General features: G+C 58.7%; 4 protein-coding genes across 4 annotated transcripts in view; 2 read left to right on the forward strand and 2 right to left on the reverse strand.

Annotated features, from left to right (window-relative positions):
* Positions 1-5,121, reverse strand: part of PTSG_06631 (uncharacterized protein) — a gene marked incomplete at its 3' end in the record, with an annotated part of 8,275 nt that extends 3,154 nt beyond the window's left edge. The window contains exons 1-4 of the mRNA XM_004991961.1: positions 4,405-5,121; positions 1,445-4,152; positions 1,222-1,361; positions 1-1,193 (exon numbers count right to left, since the gene is read on the reverse strand). The exon at positions 1-1,193 is cut by the window's left edge and continues 793 nt beyond it. Coding sequence (XP_004992018.1) covers positions 1-1,193; positions 1,222-1,361; positions 1,445-4,152; positions 4,405-5,062 — 4,699 coding nt within the window. The 5' untranslated portion in view covers positions 5,063-5,121. The remainder of the gene's footprint in view (positions 1,194-1,221; positions 1,362-1,444; positions 4,153-4,404) is intronic.
* A 1,089-nt stretch (positions 5,122-6,210) lies between these two features.
* Positions 6,211-8,050, forward strand: PTSG_06632 (uncharacterized protein). Its single transcript, XM_004991962.1, has 4 exons — positions 6,211-6,400; positions 6,617-6,698; positions 6,969-7,128; positions 7,418-8,050. Exons 1-4 carry the CDS (start codon positions 6,334-6,336, stop codon positions 7,763-7,765), a joined length of 657 nt encoding a protein of 218 aa, XP_004992019.1. The 5' UTR covers positions 6,211-6,333; the 3' UTR covers positions 7,766-8,050.
* Positions 8,035-10,005, reverse strand: PTSG_12461 (uncharacterized protein). The gene is made up of 5 exons (XM_004991963.1): positions 9,786-10,005; positions 9,402-9,463; positions 9,004-9,104; positions 8,569-8,665; positions 8,035-8,306 (listed from the first exon to the last, which is right to left on the reverse strand). The coding sequence occupies exons 1-5, from the start codon at positions 9,954-9,956 to the stop codon at positions 8,249-8,251; spliced, it is 489 nt and encodes a 162-aa protein (XP_004992020.1). The 5' UTR covers positions 9,957-10,005; the 3' UTR covers positions 8,035-8,248.
* Positions 10,006-10,026: 21 nt separating this feature from the next.
* On the forward strand, positions 10,027-15,670 carry PTSG_06633 (WD-40 repeat protein; the record flags this gene model as incomplete). Its single annotated transcript, XM_004991964.1, has 2 exons — positions 10,027-14,346; positions 14,678-15,670. Exons 1-2 carry the CDS (start codon positions 10,225-10,227, stop codon positions 15,668-15,670), a joined length of 5,115 nt encoding a protein of 1,704 aa, XP_004992021.1. The 5' UTR covers positions 10,027-10,224.
* Positions 15,671-15,806: the final 136 nt, after the last annotated feature.

The following is a 15,806-nucleotide window of genomic DNA, read 5'->3' on the forward strand; positions in this document are numbered from 1 at the left end:
ATGCCCGTGCGTCCACATCTCGCTCCTCCTCCTGCTCCTTCTCCTCACGACTCTCCGCCATCGCCTGTGCGCTCGTCACCTCCTCTCGTCTGCCGCGAACCACCTCCCCAGCCCCTTCCTGCTGTTGCGCATGAACACCTTTACCGACACCACCGACACTGCCATCGCTAGTGCCACTGTTGCTGCTGCTGCTGCTGCTGTCATGGTTGCCGCTGTGGCGCAACACCTGTAGTGACGGCAGCATCCCGGGCCGCGTGACAGTAAAGGCGCCACTTCGTTGGCACGGACCAGACAGCGACCGGCTCCGTGTCAGTAGCGACGACGACAGTGGCGTTGAGGATGATGTCGGCGACGCTGCCGGCTCTTTCGCTGCTGCAACCGCCATCATCATCGCATGGCTGATGGAACTGGTGCTGTTGTCATGGCTTGTGGTGTGGACATCGCTTGCGCCATCAGCCACACCGCAGCCCGGACTCTGTTCAATGGCAGCAGCCAGCGTGGGTGCAAACAGCGGCGGCGCTTTCCCGCGACACCGCCCACGATCATCACCACCAACACCAACACCAACACCAACAGCACCTTTGCCGCTGCCGCCGTCCCGATGGCCGCTGCCTCTGTGTGCGGAGTTTGGTCCACCAAATCCAAGGAAGCTCGCGTTTGCACTCATGCACGACTCGTTCAGGCTCTGGTTCGTCACATCCAGATGCCCTTGGTGTTGCTGCTGGTGCTGCTGGCGCCCGTGGAGCCCAAACAAGTCTGGGGGCGTGGCCATGGAGGATGCGTGAGCAGCCACATCATCCCCACGCGACGCACCAGCGTCAGCACCAAGGACTTGCGCACCCATGCTGCCAAAGCTGTGGTCTCCACACTGCTCCTCGTCGGCTTCGTCGACCGGTGACATGGGCGCAGTTGCAATGCCGCCGCCGCGGCGATCACCATTGACACCACAATCCTCATGTGCAATGTCACCATCTCGGTGTTCCTGTTCCTCCTCGACAACAATGCCAACACCGCCCAACAACTCCCCTTGCGGATGTGCTGTTGCGGCTGCCGTGTCCTCATTTCGCTTTTCGCATTCTTCCTCTTCATCCTCATCCTCCTCACATGTGCGTGTGGGAATGGGTGAAGGGGAGCGCACAAGCACGCACACCGCCTGCTCATCCACCTCTGCTGAACCGGCAGTGCTGTTGTTGCTGTTGATGTCGCAGCTGTTTCGGTCACTGCCCGCGGTGTTGTTGTTGTTGTTGTTGTTGTTGTTGTTGTTGGTGTTGTTGTTGTTGTTGTTGACGTTGTTGTTGTTGTTGTTGTTGTTGTTGTTGTTGTTGTTGTTGTTGTTGTTGTTGGTGCCTTCCCCTGTTTCGCTGGTGTCATTGGTGGTGAGAGTGGAAGCATCCCGCGTGTCTGCGTGGTGTTCCTTGGTTGTCTGCAGGCGCTTCGGCCACACAAATGCCTTGAGCGACTGGGCAGAGGTCGGCGAAAACACAGACGTGGTGCTGGCGCTGTCGCTGGTGCTGCTGTCCTTTGTGTCTGCGTCCGATGCGTGGGCGGTTGCGGGCGGCGTGAAGAGTGACGACGACGACGCGCGCGAAAACACGCCAGACGAAAACGAGGAGAAGGACGCAGACCGCTGAGGCGAGGAGCGAAACACGCCACGCCGCTGAAACAGCTCTGCCTTGCCGCTCTTCCTGCTGCTGCCACTGCTGCTGCTGCTGCCACTGCTGCTGCTGCTGCTGCTGCTGCTGCTGCTGCTGCTGCTGCTGCTGCTGTTGTTATTGGTGGTGGTGTTGTTATTGGTGGTGGTGTTGTTCTCGGCGTCGTTGATGGTGGTGCTACTGCTCGTTGGGGTCGACAAGGACGACAGCGAAGGCAGCGACGACGACAAGGAGGGCGGGCGATGGGACATGCGTGCGGGTGTGTTCCGATAATCGCATTTCTTCGATGCCTTGAGTAGCGTCGTGTCATCCAGCTCATCCAGCCCGCTGTCGTTCGAGAGGGAGCCGTGGTGGCTCACAATCGCGCTGTCAGGCGAGCACACACCAACCTGCTGCTTGCCCACCTCTCGTTGCTGGAGTTGCTGCAGTTGCTCCAGTTGTCGACTACGCACGCCATCACGCACCACCTGTCGATATGAGCGCTGCATCAGCAGCCCACGATCAAGCGTGGCTGATTTTCGCTTCTGCGATACGCTCCCGCGCCCACGGCTACCATTACCGCTACCACTGCGGCTGCGGCTGCGGCCTGGCTGCCCAAGACCGCCGCGCTTGCACTGGCCATCGTCCTCACGCGTGTAATCGTTTGCAATCACTGCCGTGCCTGCATGCATTTGGTGGTGTTCATCGGCGTCCAGCGCCGCCACGCCCATCTGTTGTTGCTGTTGTTGGTGGCGCTGGTACCGGGGACCGCTGTCGTTGTCTGTGTTGCGGCCCGCATCACCTTGGGTGATGTCATGGTTGCCTGCAGGCACAGGCGCCGCAAGGGCCGTGAGGCGACGGCGCACCTTACAGTTTTCGCTGCGTGAGCGACGCAGCTTGTGTGGCGGCCGACGTGTCATCCCCTGCTGGATCTCGCTTCCGCTGTACGCGCGTGCACGCTCACCCACACCACCATCAGCATCATCAGAGTGGCGACAGCAGCTTCCACTGCGACTGCTGCCGGTGTCAGCGTTGTCGTTGTTACCATCGTTGCTGGCGGTGCGGGGTTGAAGGGCGCACATTGGTGCAGGGTGTGACAGGCACGGGCGCGCATCTGCAACAGGTGCCGCGGCGTTTCCATCTCGCTCGCCCTCCACGCCCGCGTCGTCAGTGGTGTGGTTGGCGGCTCTGCGCTGGGACTGGGCCGCTGTGGGCGCCGCCGTGCCCTGTGCAGCAGCAGGACGTGCGGGCATGCCACGTGGTGCATGCGTCACGACAGACGTGAGCGAAGACGACAACGACGACGACACGGACAGCGACGACGCCGACGACGAAGAAAACGGCGCGTGGTGGTCAAACGTAAACGCGGGCTGCTGCGTGAGCTTCACTGGGGATGAGTGGGTGGTGGAGGACGGCTGGCTGTCGCCATCAAAGGTGAAGGCAACCGGCTGTTTCTGCAGCAGCGCGCCACACGACCGCGCGGAGAGCGGGGCAGATGATGTTGGCGTGGTGCACGTCGACGTCACGCCAGAGGAGGCGTTGGTGTTCACACCAAACCCCAAAGATGCTGCTGCTGCTGCTGCTGCTGATGATGATGATGAAGATGAAGATGCATTCGTGCGTGCAACGTTGTTCAGCGACACGGACAGACGCGCACGTGTGCGCATGGACATAAACGCCGACGACGAAGACGACGAGGATGTGTGTGTGGTTGCCGCTGATGTCCCCGGTACAGCCGGCGACGACGCTGAAGACGAGAGCGCCGTGAACGAGGTGGGTGGCTCATGCATGGTCATACCACCACCACCACCACCACCACTGTTGTTGCTGGTGGTGCCAGCAAGACTAGAGTGGGGGCGAGAGGGCGGGGCTGAGGGCGGACCGCTCTCAGGCAGCGAGGGCGAGAAGCGAAACACCCGCTGGCTGTGATGGTCGTACTGCGGCTGCGGGTGCTGGTGCTGGTGCTGGTGCTGGTTGTTGTGGTTGTGATCGTGGTTGTGAGCGCGGCGCGGTGATGGCGATGGGGTGTTCATGGCGAGCGTCTGCATCATGCTCACGGGCGTCATGGGCAAGCGCTGCTGCTGGCTGTGGCGCCGCCTGCTGTTTCTGCTGCTGCGGCCACTGATTGTGGGCTCAGGCATGCCGTCGTCATGACACGAGGCGGTTTCATGCCCACGCATCACCTCGCCACCCACACCCTCCGCACCGTCACGGCCGATGCTGATGCCGGTGTTGGTGTTGGTGTTGTTGCCCTGATCGGGGCGTTGATCCATGTCCTGTTCGTCGTGCCCACCCGTGTGCACAGTGTTGGCGGCGGTGTTGGCGTTGTCGATGGGGAGCGGAGAGGGGAGGGGAGCGGTGAAGGTGCCATCGCTCGCGGGAGAGAAGGTTGACACGTGGTCGTCTGATTCACCGCCCCCGCCGCAAAGCATGTCGGACACGTCTTCGCTCACGAGGGTGAAGCGCGTAATCTCGTCGCTGATGCTCTCGCGCGCACTCGGCGCCGATGACCGGATCTTGCCTGAAAACACGCGGCAAGGTGTTGGGCGTTGCGTGTTTGGCGGTGAACAAGGAATTGGGTGGCGAAGAGAAACAGAAGACTCGTATGCGTGCACGCATGCACGCGACTTCATCAAGCAAAAGAGCGAGTGAGGGGGGGGGGGGGGCTATGCATGTGAATACACAAATGCACACAGACAGACAGACGTACGCACATGCACACACACATAGACAGACGCACACACACACACACACACACACACACCCTACCGACCGAGGACGTGGTCGGCCGGGTGGTGTGAGGGCATGAGCGGAGAAGAGCGCGTGCGGGCGTTGAAGAAGCGGCGGTGCGTCTTTGGATACTTTCCACCGGTCGACGTGGGCGTCTTATTCAGCGGCTGCGTCCCCGCCACTGATGACGATGATGACAATCTGGGTTGTGCCGGCGTGGTTGGCGTGGTCGGTGCCGCGTGGCCAGAGGGCGGCGTGATTGTCGTTGAGCGTGGCAGCGAGAGTGGATGGTGTTGGTGTTGGTTATGAAACGGGGACGTGCATCCCTGCACATGGTCACCGGCAGACCTGCTGCCTCTCCTTTGTCGAATGGTAAGTGTTGGGGACGTGTTTACCGCACCGTCATCTTGGTGGGGTAGTTGGCGAGCGTGGTTGTTGTGCTTTGGGTCGAGGGCTGTTGTGCTGTTGGAGTTGTTGGTGGTGTCGGAGAAGGGCGTCCGTGAGGCCATGGTCCGCGTCGAAGGGGAGGAGCAGCGTTGTTTCCCCAATAGCTCCACCCGCTTTGCCTGGAGAAGCTGCTGTGGCGGCGGCGATGGTGGTGCTTGAGATAAGCGATGGCTTGAGCGGCGCAAGAGGCGGTGGCGAAGGTGCTTGCGGCGATGATGGTGTTGCCACTCCCGACACTCGTCCCTGCTGTTCATCGTTGACACCGGGAAGAGAACGGGAGCAAGAATACCGGGCCAAAAAGGAAGGAAGCGAAATAGAGAACGAGAGAGAGAGAGAGAGAGCAGTGACGGGGTGAGTCAGGCGGTTCTCGGTGATCGTTGTGATGGTGAATGCGATGATTCGTGTGGCGAGTGGTGTGTGGTAGTGGTGTCGAGGATGTGGAGGTGAAGGTAAACAAGGAATTGAAAAAAAGGGCGGCAAAGGATGTGCTGTGCGAAAAGTGTGTCACCACCACCTATCGACCGACCAGAGTCACACCCTCCCACGCATGCACAGGCAGGTGTTACTCGAGCACCACCGGTGAGCGCGTGCAAGGTTGCGTGCGTGCGTGTGTGCTGTCGGTTGGCTGGTTGGGAATTGGTGGTGGGAAACACAACACACACACACACACACACACACAGTGCGGGCCAGTCGATTGACTTCGGAACACCCTGACCTGACGTGCTGCCTGACGATGGGCACGAGCGAGTGAGGACGATGACGGGGTTGCGTTTGGGTGGGCAGGGAAAGTTCACACCTCCCAAACGGATGCAAGCCAAGCAAAGCAACCAAAAGCCAACCGCAGGCCCAAGTTCGTTCGTCGAAGCAGCCACTCACGAAAGAACCTGCGAATGTGTTTGGGCGGGCGCAAGAACCGTGTCAGATGTATGCATGCGTGTACATGTCCGTGTGTATGTCATCATCATCATCATCATCATAGCAAAGCAAGCGAGCCGCCCGACCTTCGCCACCCACCAACCAACCAACCAACGAACACCGATTTGTTGATTCCCCACTCCTGCCTTCTTGCCGGTCGTTGCGGGCTCGACTCCACACCAACCCGCCACCCAACACCCAACAACAACAGCACCCTTCCGCACTGCTTCACGCACCCTTCTGCTGCGTTTGTTTGTGCTGCACTGGCGTTGAGGTGTGTGTGTGAAGAAAGGCGAAGCAAAATTTTTTTCTTTTGTTCGTTATTCTTCGCTGCTGGTCAAATTTCTCGCGGCACACAAGCACCGGTCGGGTTGGGTCAATTGTTTTTTGAAAAAGTCGCGGCAGAAGCGGGACACGACGACCTAGCCGATATTCTGTGAAAGACATTCGCTGTGTTGGTAGCACTGAAGTCAGTCATACACCATTGGGCGCGACACAGACAGTTGCAGAAGCGAAGCACGACGGCAGAGAGGCGAACCACCACGACAACACACACCACTGCACATTAATTGTTGCCCCTCGCACACCACCACCACAGATACACTGGACGATGCTGTTCTCGTTCCACACGGCGTGGTTCTCTACCTCGTGTCCGGAGGCCATTGTCGAGCTGTGGAGTGCGTTCGGCCTGCGTTTGCTGCTGTTTTTTTCTTGTTTGCTTGCTTCTCGTGCGCTGCTTTGGCGATTCCGCGTTTGAGTCATGATCATTGTTCTTTTGGTGGCGAGCACAGTTTGGCGCGAAACAACTACGCCACGCTGCAACTGCCCATCTCCACTGACACCACCCGTGACTGTTGTACGTACATCTGTTGGTCCTTTTGTGCGTGGGACAGAGAAGCACGATGGCGTCCTGGTGCCCGTGGACTGCGCCGACTTTGTCTTCAGTGATGATGCGGACCACGATGACACCGCGCCGTGAGTCGTCATTGTCATGTGTGTGTGTGTGTGTGTGTGTGTGTGTGTGTGTGTGAGGAAGTATGAGGGACGTTTTCTGTGCGTGTGTGCGTGCGTTTGGAGTTGCTTCCACACATACATCCACGCGTGTCAGGTACACGTGTGGGCTGCATTCATGACATGATGTGCAAGCTGGCTGCACATGCATGTGCTGCTTACATGAGGAAGGAACCCCCTCCCACCACCACCGCTCACAATTCACAAATGCTGTTTGCGTGCTCATTCCCATAGGTTGTTTGAGACGGAGGATTACAAGACTGACCAGTTGACCGTTTTCCGGTCCTCGTGGGTGCGGCGTGCCGTCAATGCCGCCAGCAACGCGGACGCTTGCCAGCTACTGGACCAGTACGTCCTCACGCCGCCCCGATCCGATCACTCCACACCTCCTGAGGTACTGCGCGCATGCGTGCGCGTGTGTTTGTTTGTGCAGCGTGTATCCGTGTGCGTGTTTACATTTGTGTGCATGTGTGTGTATGTGTGTACATCTGTATGTCTGTGTGCATCGCCTCCCCTCTTGTCTGTCTGTGTCTGTCTCTGTGCAGGTGTCGTCATGTACAACTGCGCGCGTATGCATCATCCATTGTTCGCTGGTTATTCACTGTGGGTGCGAATTTGTTTCCTTGTCCAACTTACGTGTATCCACCTGCACATGTTCTGTCTTGTTTTGCTTGCCTTGTCAGGTTGCGGCTGCTGCAAGGAGCAAAGCTGCGCGCGGCAAAACGCGCCAAACACAGCAAGCCCAGTCACAACAACAAACACAGCAACAAACACAGCAACAACCACAGCAACAGCAAGCACAGCAACAGCAAGCACAGCAACAGCAAGCACAGCAACAACAGCAGGGACAGGACTGGGCGGAGGCGCCGGCCACGTGGGCTGCGCTTGGACGGACGTGGAGCACGCTGGACCACGATGTGAGCAGCTTTGAACACGTGCGACGCGTGCTCTCCGTCGATGCCAATACCATGATTGACGAGTTTACCCCTGGCAAGGCGCCCTGGCGCGTCGTCAAGGCTGGCCACGCATAGCACCACTTGTGTGTTTACATGTGCGTTCATGTGTGCGTTCATGTGTGTGCATGTGCGTTCATGTGTGTGTGTGTACGTGTGTGTACATGTGTATACGTGTGCGTACATGTGTGTGTGTGTGTGTTTTCGCAGGAGTGTAGCTGACTTCTTGCTGGCGACGGTTGCTTGCTTGCGTTGCTTTCTCCTTTTGTGCTTTGAATCTTTTAATACGTCGTTTAATTGTCAACTATATACACGCGAGCAACCACGCTTGCGCGGGAAGCAGCACGCACGCACAAGCCACCGACCGCAAGAGCCATCACAGCACGTACTGAAACAAGATCATGTCATCGTCGTGTTGCAACAAGAGCGAAAAAAATAATACCACTTTGCATCCCATCCCATCCACACACGCCCACGTGGTGCCGCAGCAACATCACGTCAACATCAGTGATGTGATCCCACGCATGCTCTCGAGATCACACACACGCGCGCGTACATGTATCACAAGTACGGTGCAGGGCGGAGAAAGTGCCACGTGCTCACCAACAGCGGAGGGCCACTGCAGGAGCGAGTTGTGCATGTGTGTGTGTGCGTGTGTGTGTGTGTGTGTGTGCGTGCGCGCGCGTGTGTGTGTGGGTTGCGAGCATCTGTGAGGGTGGATAAGCACATGTGAACACTTGTGCGTGTTTGTGTCAGCACATGCACGCACTGTGTGGATGTGTGGGAGTCTTTGCACAAAACTGTGCCAGCAAGCAACACAAGCACCATGGACATCGCATTCATACGTTCATCACTCAACATTCGCGTTCAAAACGACTCACCACGAGAAGAGGATCACAAACAGCAGCGAAGGGTAAAACAGCTGTTCGGCGTAGAAAAACGCGAGGAAAAACACGCCGCCGGCGTGCGTCACAATGGCTGCAAACAAGCAGGCACATGGAGGGCAGTGAACATGGGAGTGGAGGAGAAAGACAACGGCGTGTTTGTGTGTGTGCATGTGTGTGTGTTGTGTGTGTGTGTGTGTGCGTGTGTGTGTGTGTGTGTGTGTGTGTGAGTGTGTGAGTGTGTGTGTGTTCTGACTTCCACCGCATGCAAGACAACACATATCACAACATCAAAGCAGATGCGCAGATCAACGGAAAAAAAAACAACCGGACAGGTGGACGACCGATGCACGCGCACCAACACAGAAGCAAACACACAACCACACACAACCAAACTTACTCACACACACATACAACCACAAACAAACTCACAAAACAAGCTGCAGCCCTGGGAGAACATGGAATAACCAAAGAAGAAGAGAAGAAACTCTGCGAGGTTGCACAGAAGCAGCGTCCACACATAGCCGTCATATCTGTCGCATCACACGTGCCGCGTGAAAGCAGCAGCAGCAGCAACAACAACAACAACAACAACAACAACAACAGCAACAACAACAACAACAACAACAACAACAACAACAACAACAACAACAACAACAACAACAACAACAACAACAACAACAACAACAACAACAACAAATCACAGTAAGCTTAGCAAGATTAGCAGCAAGGGGTAACCCATGAGAGATTGGCAGCAAGATGAGCACCTATGTCAGCGGCAAGACAACCAGGCATTGGATGGAGGGAAGCGGCAAGCATGCGTGGCTGACGTGCGATGGTGCAGAGGAGAGTCCAAGTCATCCAATGGCAGGTGTTTCAGCAAATGTTCCTCCTGAACCAAAACAAAACACACGCACACACATTCACACACAGTGGCAAGGAGAGTTGAGTGTCGGCAGGGTTGTGAAGGGTGTGTACAAGTGCGCATCAAGGAAAGCAAAGGCATTGGTGGGTACACAGACAAGGACGGTGGCAGGCACACAAGCAGGGCAGGCAGGCGTACAGGCACACAGACGCAAATGTACATACATCAACACACACACATGTGCACGTAAGCACACAAACACACACTCTCTCACTCACTCTCGCACACACAAACACACACACACTTACACACTGACACAGATACACATACATATACACATCCAGCTGACCTTGCGCTGAGTAAGGGCAATGGCGATGATGCATTGACAGGCAATCAACGCAAAGCGAAACCGCAACAACACATCCACCCGCACGCGGTCACTCATTCCCGCACCACCACCACCACCACCAGCGCCAGCAACACCAGCAGCACGGTTGCTGTCCTGTGTCATGGCGGTCATCACCGTTGCGGCCTAGTCGAATATTCACTGGTGTCACAGTGAATTGTCCAAAATCGCACGCATTTTGCTGCTGTTTGTTGCCAACCGCACCAACAACTGCACCAACACCCTCGCACACCAACACCTTCTCATATCTACACCCTTCTTCTTCCAGCCTCATCAGCTCACAGCAGCAGCAGCAGCAGCAGCAGCGCACACACCCTCCTTGCTCGCCAGCTCCTTCTTGCCCTCTCCCTCCACCCCGCTCTCACGCACGCAGACGCATGTGATGAGGTTGTTTCGAACGCGGATATCCCCGGGAGGGCAGGAAGAGCAGGAAGATGGGGCAGTGGCAGTGACAACACCGCGCATCGCTGGCGACGCAGACTGGGATGATGATGAGGATGGTGCCGGGAGCAATGGCGACGATGACGCCAGTACACAAGGGGGCCCACACATCCCTTTGAACAGCGGCACCATTGCGGGTGATGGCGACGGCCACGCCGACTCCATTCGCGCACTCGCCGTCAGCCGGTGGTGCGTGTTCACGGCCAGCGCAGACGGCACCATCAAGGCATGGAACCCAGAGACGCACCAGTGCGTCGGCACGCTTGTTGGGCACTCCGGTTGCGTGCGCGCCCTGGACGTGTCGGACGACGGCCGACGCCTCGTCTCAGGGTCCTTCGACAACACCGTCAAGATCTGGGGGCTCACGCCGTCCATCCTCTCCACCACCATGGCGCCCGTCACAGACCCCTGCGTCAGCGTCAGTGACGAAACCTTGGCCACCAGCAACAGCAACAGCAGCAACACCAACAACAACGATGCTCACCAGTCACAGGAACGCCGCTCCCAAGCACATTCACAGCAGCAGCAGCAGGAGCAGGGCTCAGCGACAGCTGGCCCCTCCTCGGCGACACCGGGCCCGCGACGACGAAAGCGACGGGGTCTCCCAACCCGGCTGCTGTCACGAGCGCGGCGAACGCGACAGACCGTCATCAGCGACCTCAAGGCAACCCTCACAGGCCACACGGGCAAGGTGTATGCTGTCACCATCTCCGAGGACGGCAACCATGTGGCCAGCGCAAGCAAGGACCGCACCATCAAGCTGTGGAACATGAAGTACCACCACTGTGAAGCCACTTTGCAGGGCCACCGTGGCGGCGTGCGCTGCGTGCTGCTTCACGCCATCAAATCCACAGACCACGACACCGACGAAAGTACCGAGCGTGGTGCCACTGGTATGCCCATGCACCCGGGCTTAAACGTGGCGGCGGCATCCACGGGCGCAACCCTTGATCCCACAGCAGCGAAGCTGTTCTTCAACCAGTCCCTTGAGCAGAGCATGCTGCTGCGCAGTGGTGCTGGTGCCGGCACAAACAACACCAGCAACAGTGGATGTGATGATGACGACGATGGCAATGGGAGCAGCAGCAGTGGCAGCAGTAGTGTTGACAGCGATGCGAGTGACGACGAAGAGGACACAGATGAGAATGACGACGACGACGACTTGGAGGGTGCCGAGGCTGCTGGGGACGGTGAGCCTGGTATTGCAGAGGGTAATCACTTTATCTCCAGCAACAGCAACGTCAGCAACAGCAACACGACAAACAACGACACCAGCACAAGTAATCTGCTGCAGAATGCACAGCCGATGCCATCACGGCAGCATGAAGACGCAACTTCGACAAGGAACAAGAAGAAGAACAAGAACAAGAAGAAGAAGAAGAAGAAAAAGCGACGGAGGAGAAGTAGCAAGCTTGCACGCCACCACCGCAATACATCAGGCAACAATACAAGCGCAGCAACACCGACCACAGGAGCAGCAGCAGCAGCAACCGCGCGCGTGCAAGGTGGTGGGTTTTGCCTCCCTGGGGTGCTGATGGTGAGCGGCAGTGAGGACTGCACCATCAAGCTGTGGGACCTCGGCAGCATGATGTGCGTGGGCACGCTCACAGGCCACAACAACTACATCAACACCGTGGCCATCACCCCACGCGGTGACATCCTTGCCTCTGCCTCTGGCGACAAAACCATCCGCCTGTGGAGCGTGCCGGACCACCGCTGCCTCACCATCCTGACGGGACACACGGACTGGGTCAACTCGCTTGCTATCACGCAGCAGGGGCGGTACCTCGTCTCGGGTGCGTGGAACGGCATCATCAAGATCTACATTCTCGAGACGCACGACTGCCTTGCCACCTTCCAGGCGCACGCGCGCAACGTGTCTGCGCTCAAGCTGGCGCCAGACGACTCGCACATTGTCTCTGCCAGCCGAGATCGCACCGCCAAGGTGTGGGACCTCAATCTTGACGAGCGCGTGTCTGTGTGGCACGGGCATGCCGCGTGTGCCAAGTGCGCCGTCGTCTCTGCGGACGGCACGCTCCTGTGCACGGGGGGTCACGATGCGGTGATCAAGATCTGGGACACGGCCACTGGGGACTGCATTGCCACCATCGCTGCGCACAGCGACTACGTCAACGCGCTCGCCCTCACCCGCGGCGACATGCTGTTGGTCAGCGCGAGCGGTGACCGCACACTGCGCGTGTTCAACTTTGACACGCGTCGCTGCCTGCAGGTGCTCAAGGGGCACACGCACTTTGTTCGCGCGCTGGCCACGGCGCACAGCGGCCAGTGGGTTGTCTCCGGCAGCTGGGACCAGACGCTGCGCATGTGGGATCTGGACACGGGCAAGTGCCTTGCTGTTCTTGGCGGGCGTGAGGGCAAGGTGACCGCCGTCGCTGTCACACGCGACGACACCACCATCATCTCCGGCAGCAGCAACAACCACGTGCGGCTGTGGTCTGCGCAGAACCACGTGTGCCTTGCATCCCTCCCCGGTCACCACTCCCGCATCAACGCGCTCGCCGTCACCAACGACGGGCATGTCATATCCGGCAGTGGCGACTGCACGATACGCGTGTGGAATCTCACCACCCGCAAGTGCGCGGCTGTGTTACGCGGGCACACGGACTATGTCAACTGCCTGGTGCTGTCGCAGGACGCTGACGGGCACACGCACCTCGTCTCGGGCTCCCACGATGGCTCGCTCATCATCTGGTCGCTCGAGACGCGCACGTGCGTGGCCGCGCTTGGCGGGCACACGGCGCCCGTCACCGCCGTTGTCGTCAGCAACGACGGGCGGTTTCTCTACTCCGGCAGCAAGGACATCTCTGTGCGCGTGTGGCCCGTGGCGTCGCTGCTTGCACCGCACAGCTTCTTTGGTCTGCCCCACTTCCCGACGTTTGCCATTGAGGGCACCATCCAGTATGACCGCTTTCACGCCGACGCCGCGCAGCGCATGCGGGCGATTCGCACGGCCCTCCACCGCTTCCCGCTCACGCTCACCTTCCACATGCCCGACATGGCGCACACGCCGCTCGGGTGGGCGGCCGGCAGCAGCAGCCGCCTCGACATATTGCACGCGCTGTTCGCCACGCCAAACCTCCCGCTGTTTGACATTGGCGCGCGGCCGTCGCTGCTTCGCCAGGCAATCTTCGAGGCCAAGGACGAGGAGGTGGTGCGGGCTGTGACCACCAAGATTGTGCAGGCGGCGCGTGCGCAGGACGAAGGGGTGGAGCGACCGGAACTCCCGTCCGCTTGGCGCCTCTCCGTGAGCTCGCTGGACGAGTCGTTTACAGAGGACATCATCTCGTGCGTGGAGCAGTACCCGGGTGTCGCTGCCGACTTCCTGGACAATCTTGGCCTCGTTCGCGCCAACACGGACAGCGGGTTCTCGCAGCAGCACACGCGGCTGCCTGGTCCCGAGATGATTGTCGCCGGCCACCACCTGCCCCAGCAGCACGACCTGTGGCACCGTCTCAAGCAGCGCGGTGTCATGCGCAAGCTGGAGAAGCCCTCCGCGCGCGCCGTTGTCACGGAGGCGCGGGTTGTGCCCGTGCCGTACGCTGGCGGCTTTCTTCCGGACGGCCGCAGCTTTCTCGATGCGCTCGTGGAGACGGGGCGAGCAGAGCTGTTCAACAACTACATTGCCCGTGCCATTGTCCGCTTCAAGTGGGAGTGTTACGGGCGTCGCACGTTCCAGCGCGGTGGGCTGTTCTATCTGCTGTCGCTGCTGCTGGTCACCACGTTTGCGTTCCTAATTAACCTGGAGGGCAAGGCCGTGCACACGCTGCTGACGTCCAAGAGCGGGAGCGACGTTGCGTCTGTGGTGGTGCTGCTGTTCATGCTGGGTGTGTCCACCGCCGAGCTCTCGCGCGAAGTGGAGCAGTGGAAAAGGCTTCCAGACCGCTTGCACGACTTTTGGAACTGGCTGGATGCGTGCAACATCATGTTGGTGTTTGTCGTTGGCATCACGTACATGAGCGGGTGGCAGCACACGCGCGCCCTGCTGGCCGTGTCCGTGTACTTGCGGTGGTTTGGATCCCTCTACTACATGCAGGCGTTCAAGGTTGGTGTGTGTGTGTGTGTGTGTGTGCGTGTGTGTGTGCACGTGTTTGTGTGTGTGTGTGTGTGCGTACGTGTGCGTGCGTGTGTGTGCGTGTGCGTGCGTGTGTGTGCGTGTTTGTGCGTGCGTGCGTGTGTGTGTGAATGTGAATGGGTGTGGATGATGATAGTTTGCCTCGCACAAGCGTATGGGGTGATGATTGTGAGACACAAACGTTGACGTTGGGCGCATTGGTTTTATTGGTTGTCTGTGAACTCACATGGCACCTGCCCCACTTGCTTTGTATCCTTCTTCCCTTCTTGCTTTCATTCCTCCACCCCCCTCTCCCCAACAGCGAACCGGCCCGCTTGTCCGCATGGTGCTGGTCATCTGCTTTGACATGCGTTTCTTCCTCATGCTGCTTGGCATCAGCATCATGGCTGCGTGGGTCGCCTTTCGCGTCCTGCTGATACAAGGCACCGCGGGTTACGATGAGGCGCTTGGCGACCCGGCCAACGGTCTACTTGTCATGTTCAACATGCTGTTGCTGGTGGACTTTGACATTGCCACGCTTGGCGGCGAGTACGTCGTGCTTGTCCGCATCATCTTCCTCCTTTCCATGATCCTCGTGCCCGTTGTGCTGCTGAACCTGCTGATTGCGCTCATGTCGGACTCGTACGAGCGCATCCAGGACCGCGCAGACATTGAGTTCCAGCTGCTGCGCGCACGCATCTTGCGGGAGCAGGAGGCGTTCATGAGCGAGGCGAAGAAGAAAGACCCCCGCATCTTCCCCAAGTGGCTGCACGTGCTGGTGCCAAAGGGCGGCGGTGTTGGGCGCCCACCGGCAACGGAGCAGTGGCTCGGCGTCTTGCATGTGTTGCGATCGGGTATCGATGCGCTCTCGGCAAAGCTGGACGGCGTGCAGCAGCAGATGAAGCAGAACGCAGCACAGAGATCAACAAGCATGAACTACCAGCCACAGCAGCAATCACAGCAGTCGCACAGCAGTGACAACTGTGATGGCGGTGGTGGCGGCGCTTGGGGTGGGCACGTGTCTGTGAGTGCTCCCGTGGACTTTTCGCATCGGGAGCGGACGTGGCTGGAACCATCGGCAAGAAGGGAAACAACAGACACCGCCATGGCCACGCTTGGCGTCGGGGACAGTAGCGGAAGACATGGTACTGCTGGCAGCAGTGATGATACGGGTGGTGGTGGCACAAGAAGACAGCAGCAGCAGCAGCAGCAGGCGTTGGAAGATCGGATGGTGCGATTGGAGGCCAAATTAGATCGCCAGCATGAGCAGCTGCAGGCCATTCTCACGCAGCTCGCAGCCCGTCCACAGCAGTGATGGGTGTCGTTGTTGACTTGCTTGCTGTTTTCAGGTTGTTGTGAGGTGGGGGGGGGGCAGCGATGGAGCGTGGTGTGATTCAAATGAGGTTTCAGGCAATAACATAATCAACCATGTAAGTCTCAAGAGCAAGCAA

This window comes from Salpingoeca rosetta, assembly GCF_000188695.1.
Source record: "Salpingoeca rosetta unplaced genomic scaffold supercont1.18, whole genome shotgun sequence".
NCBI lineage: Eukaryota > Choanoflagellata > Craspedida > Salpingoecidae > Salpingoeca > Salpingoeca rosetta.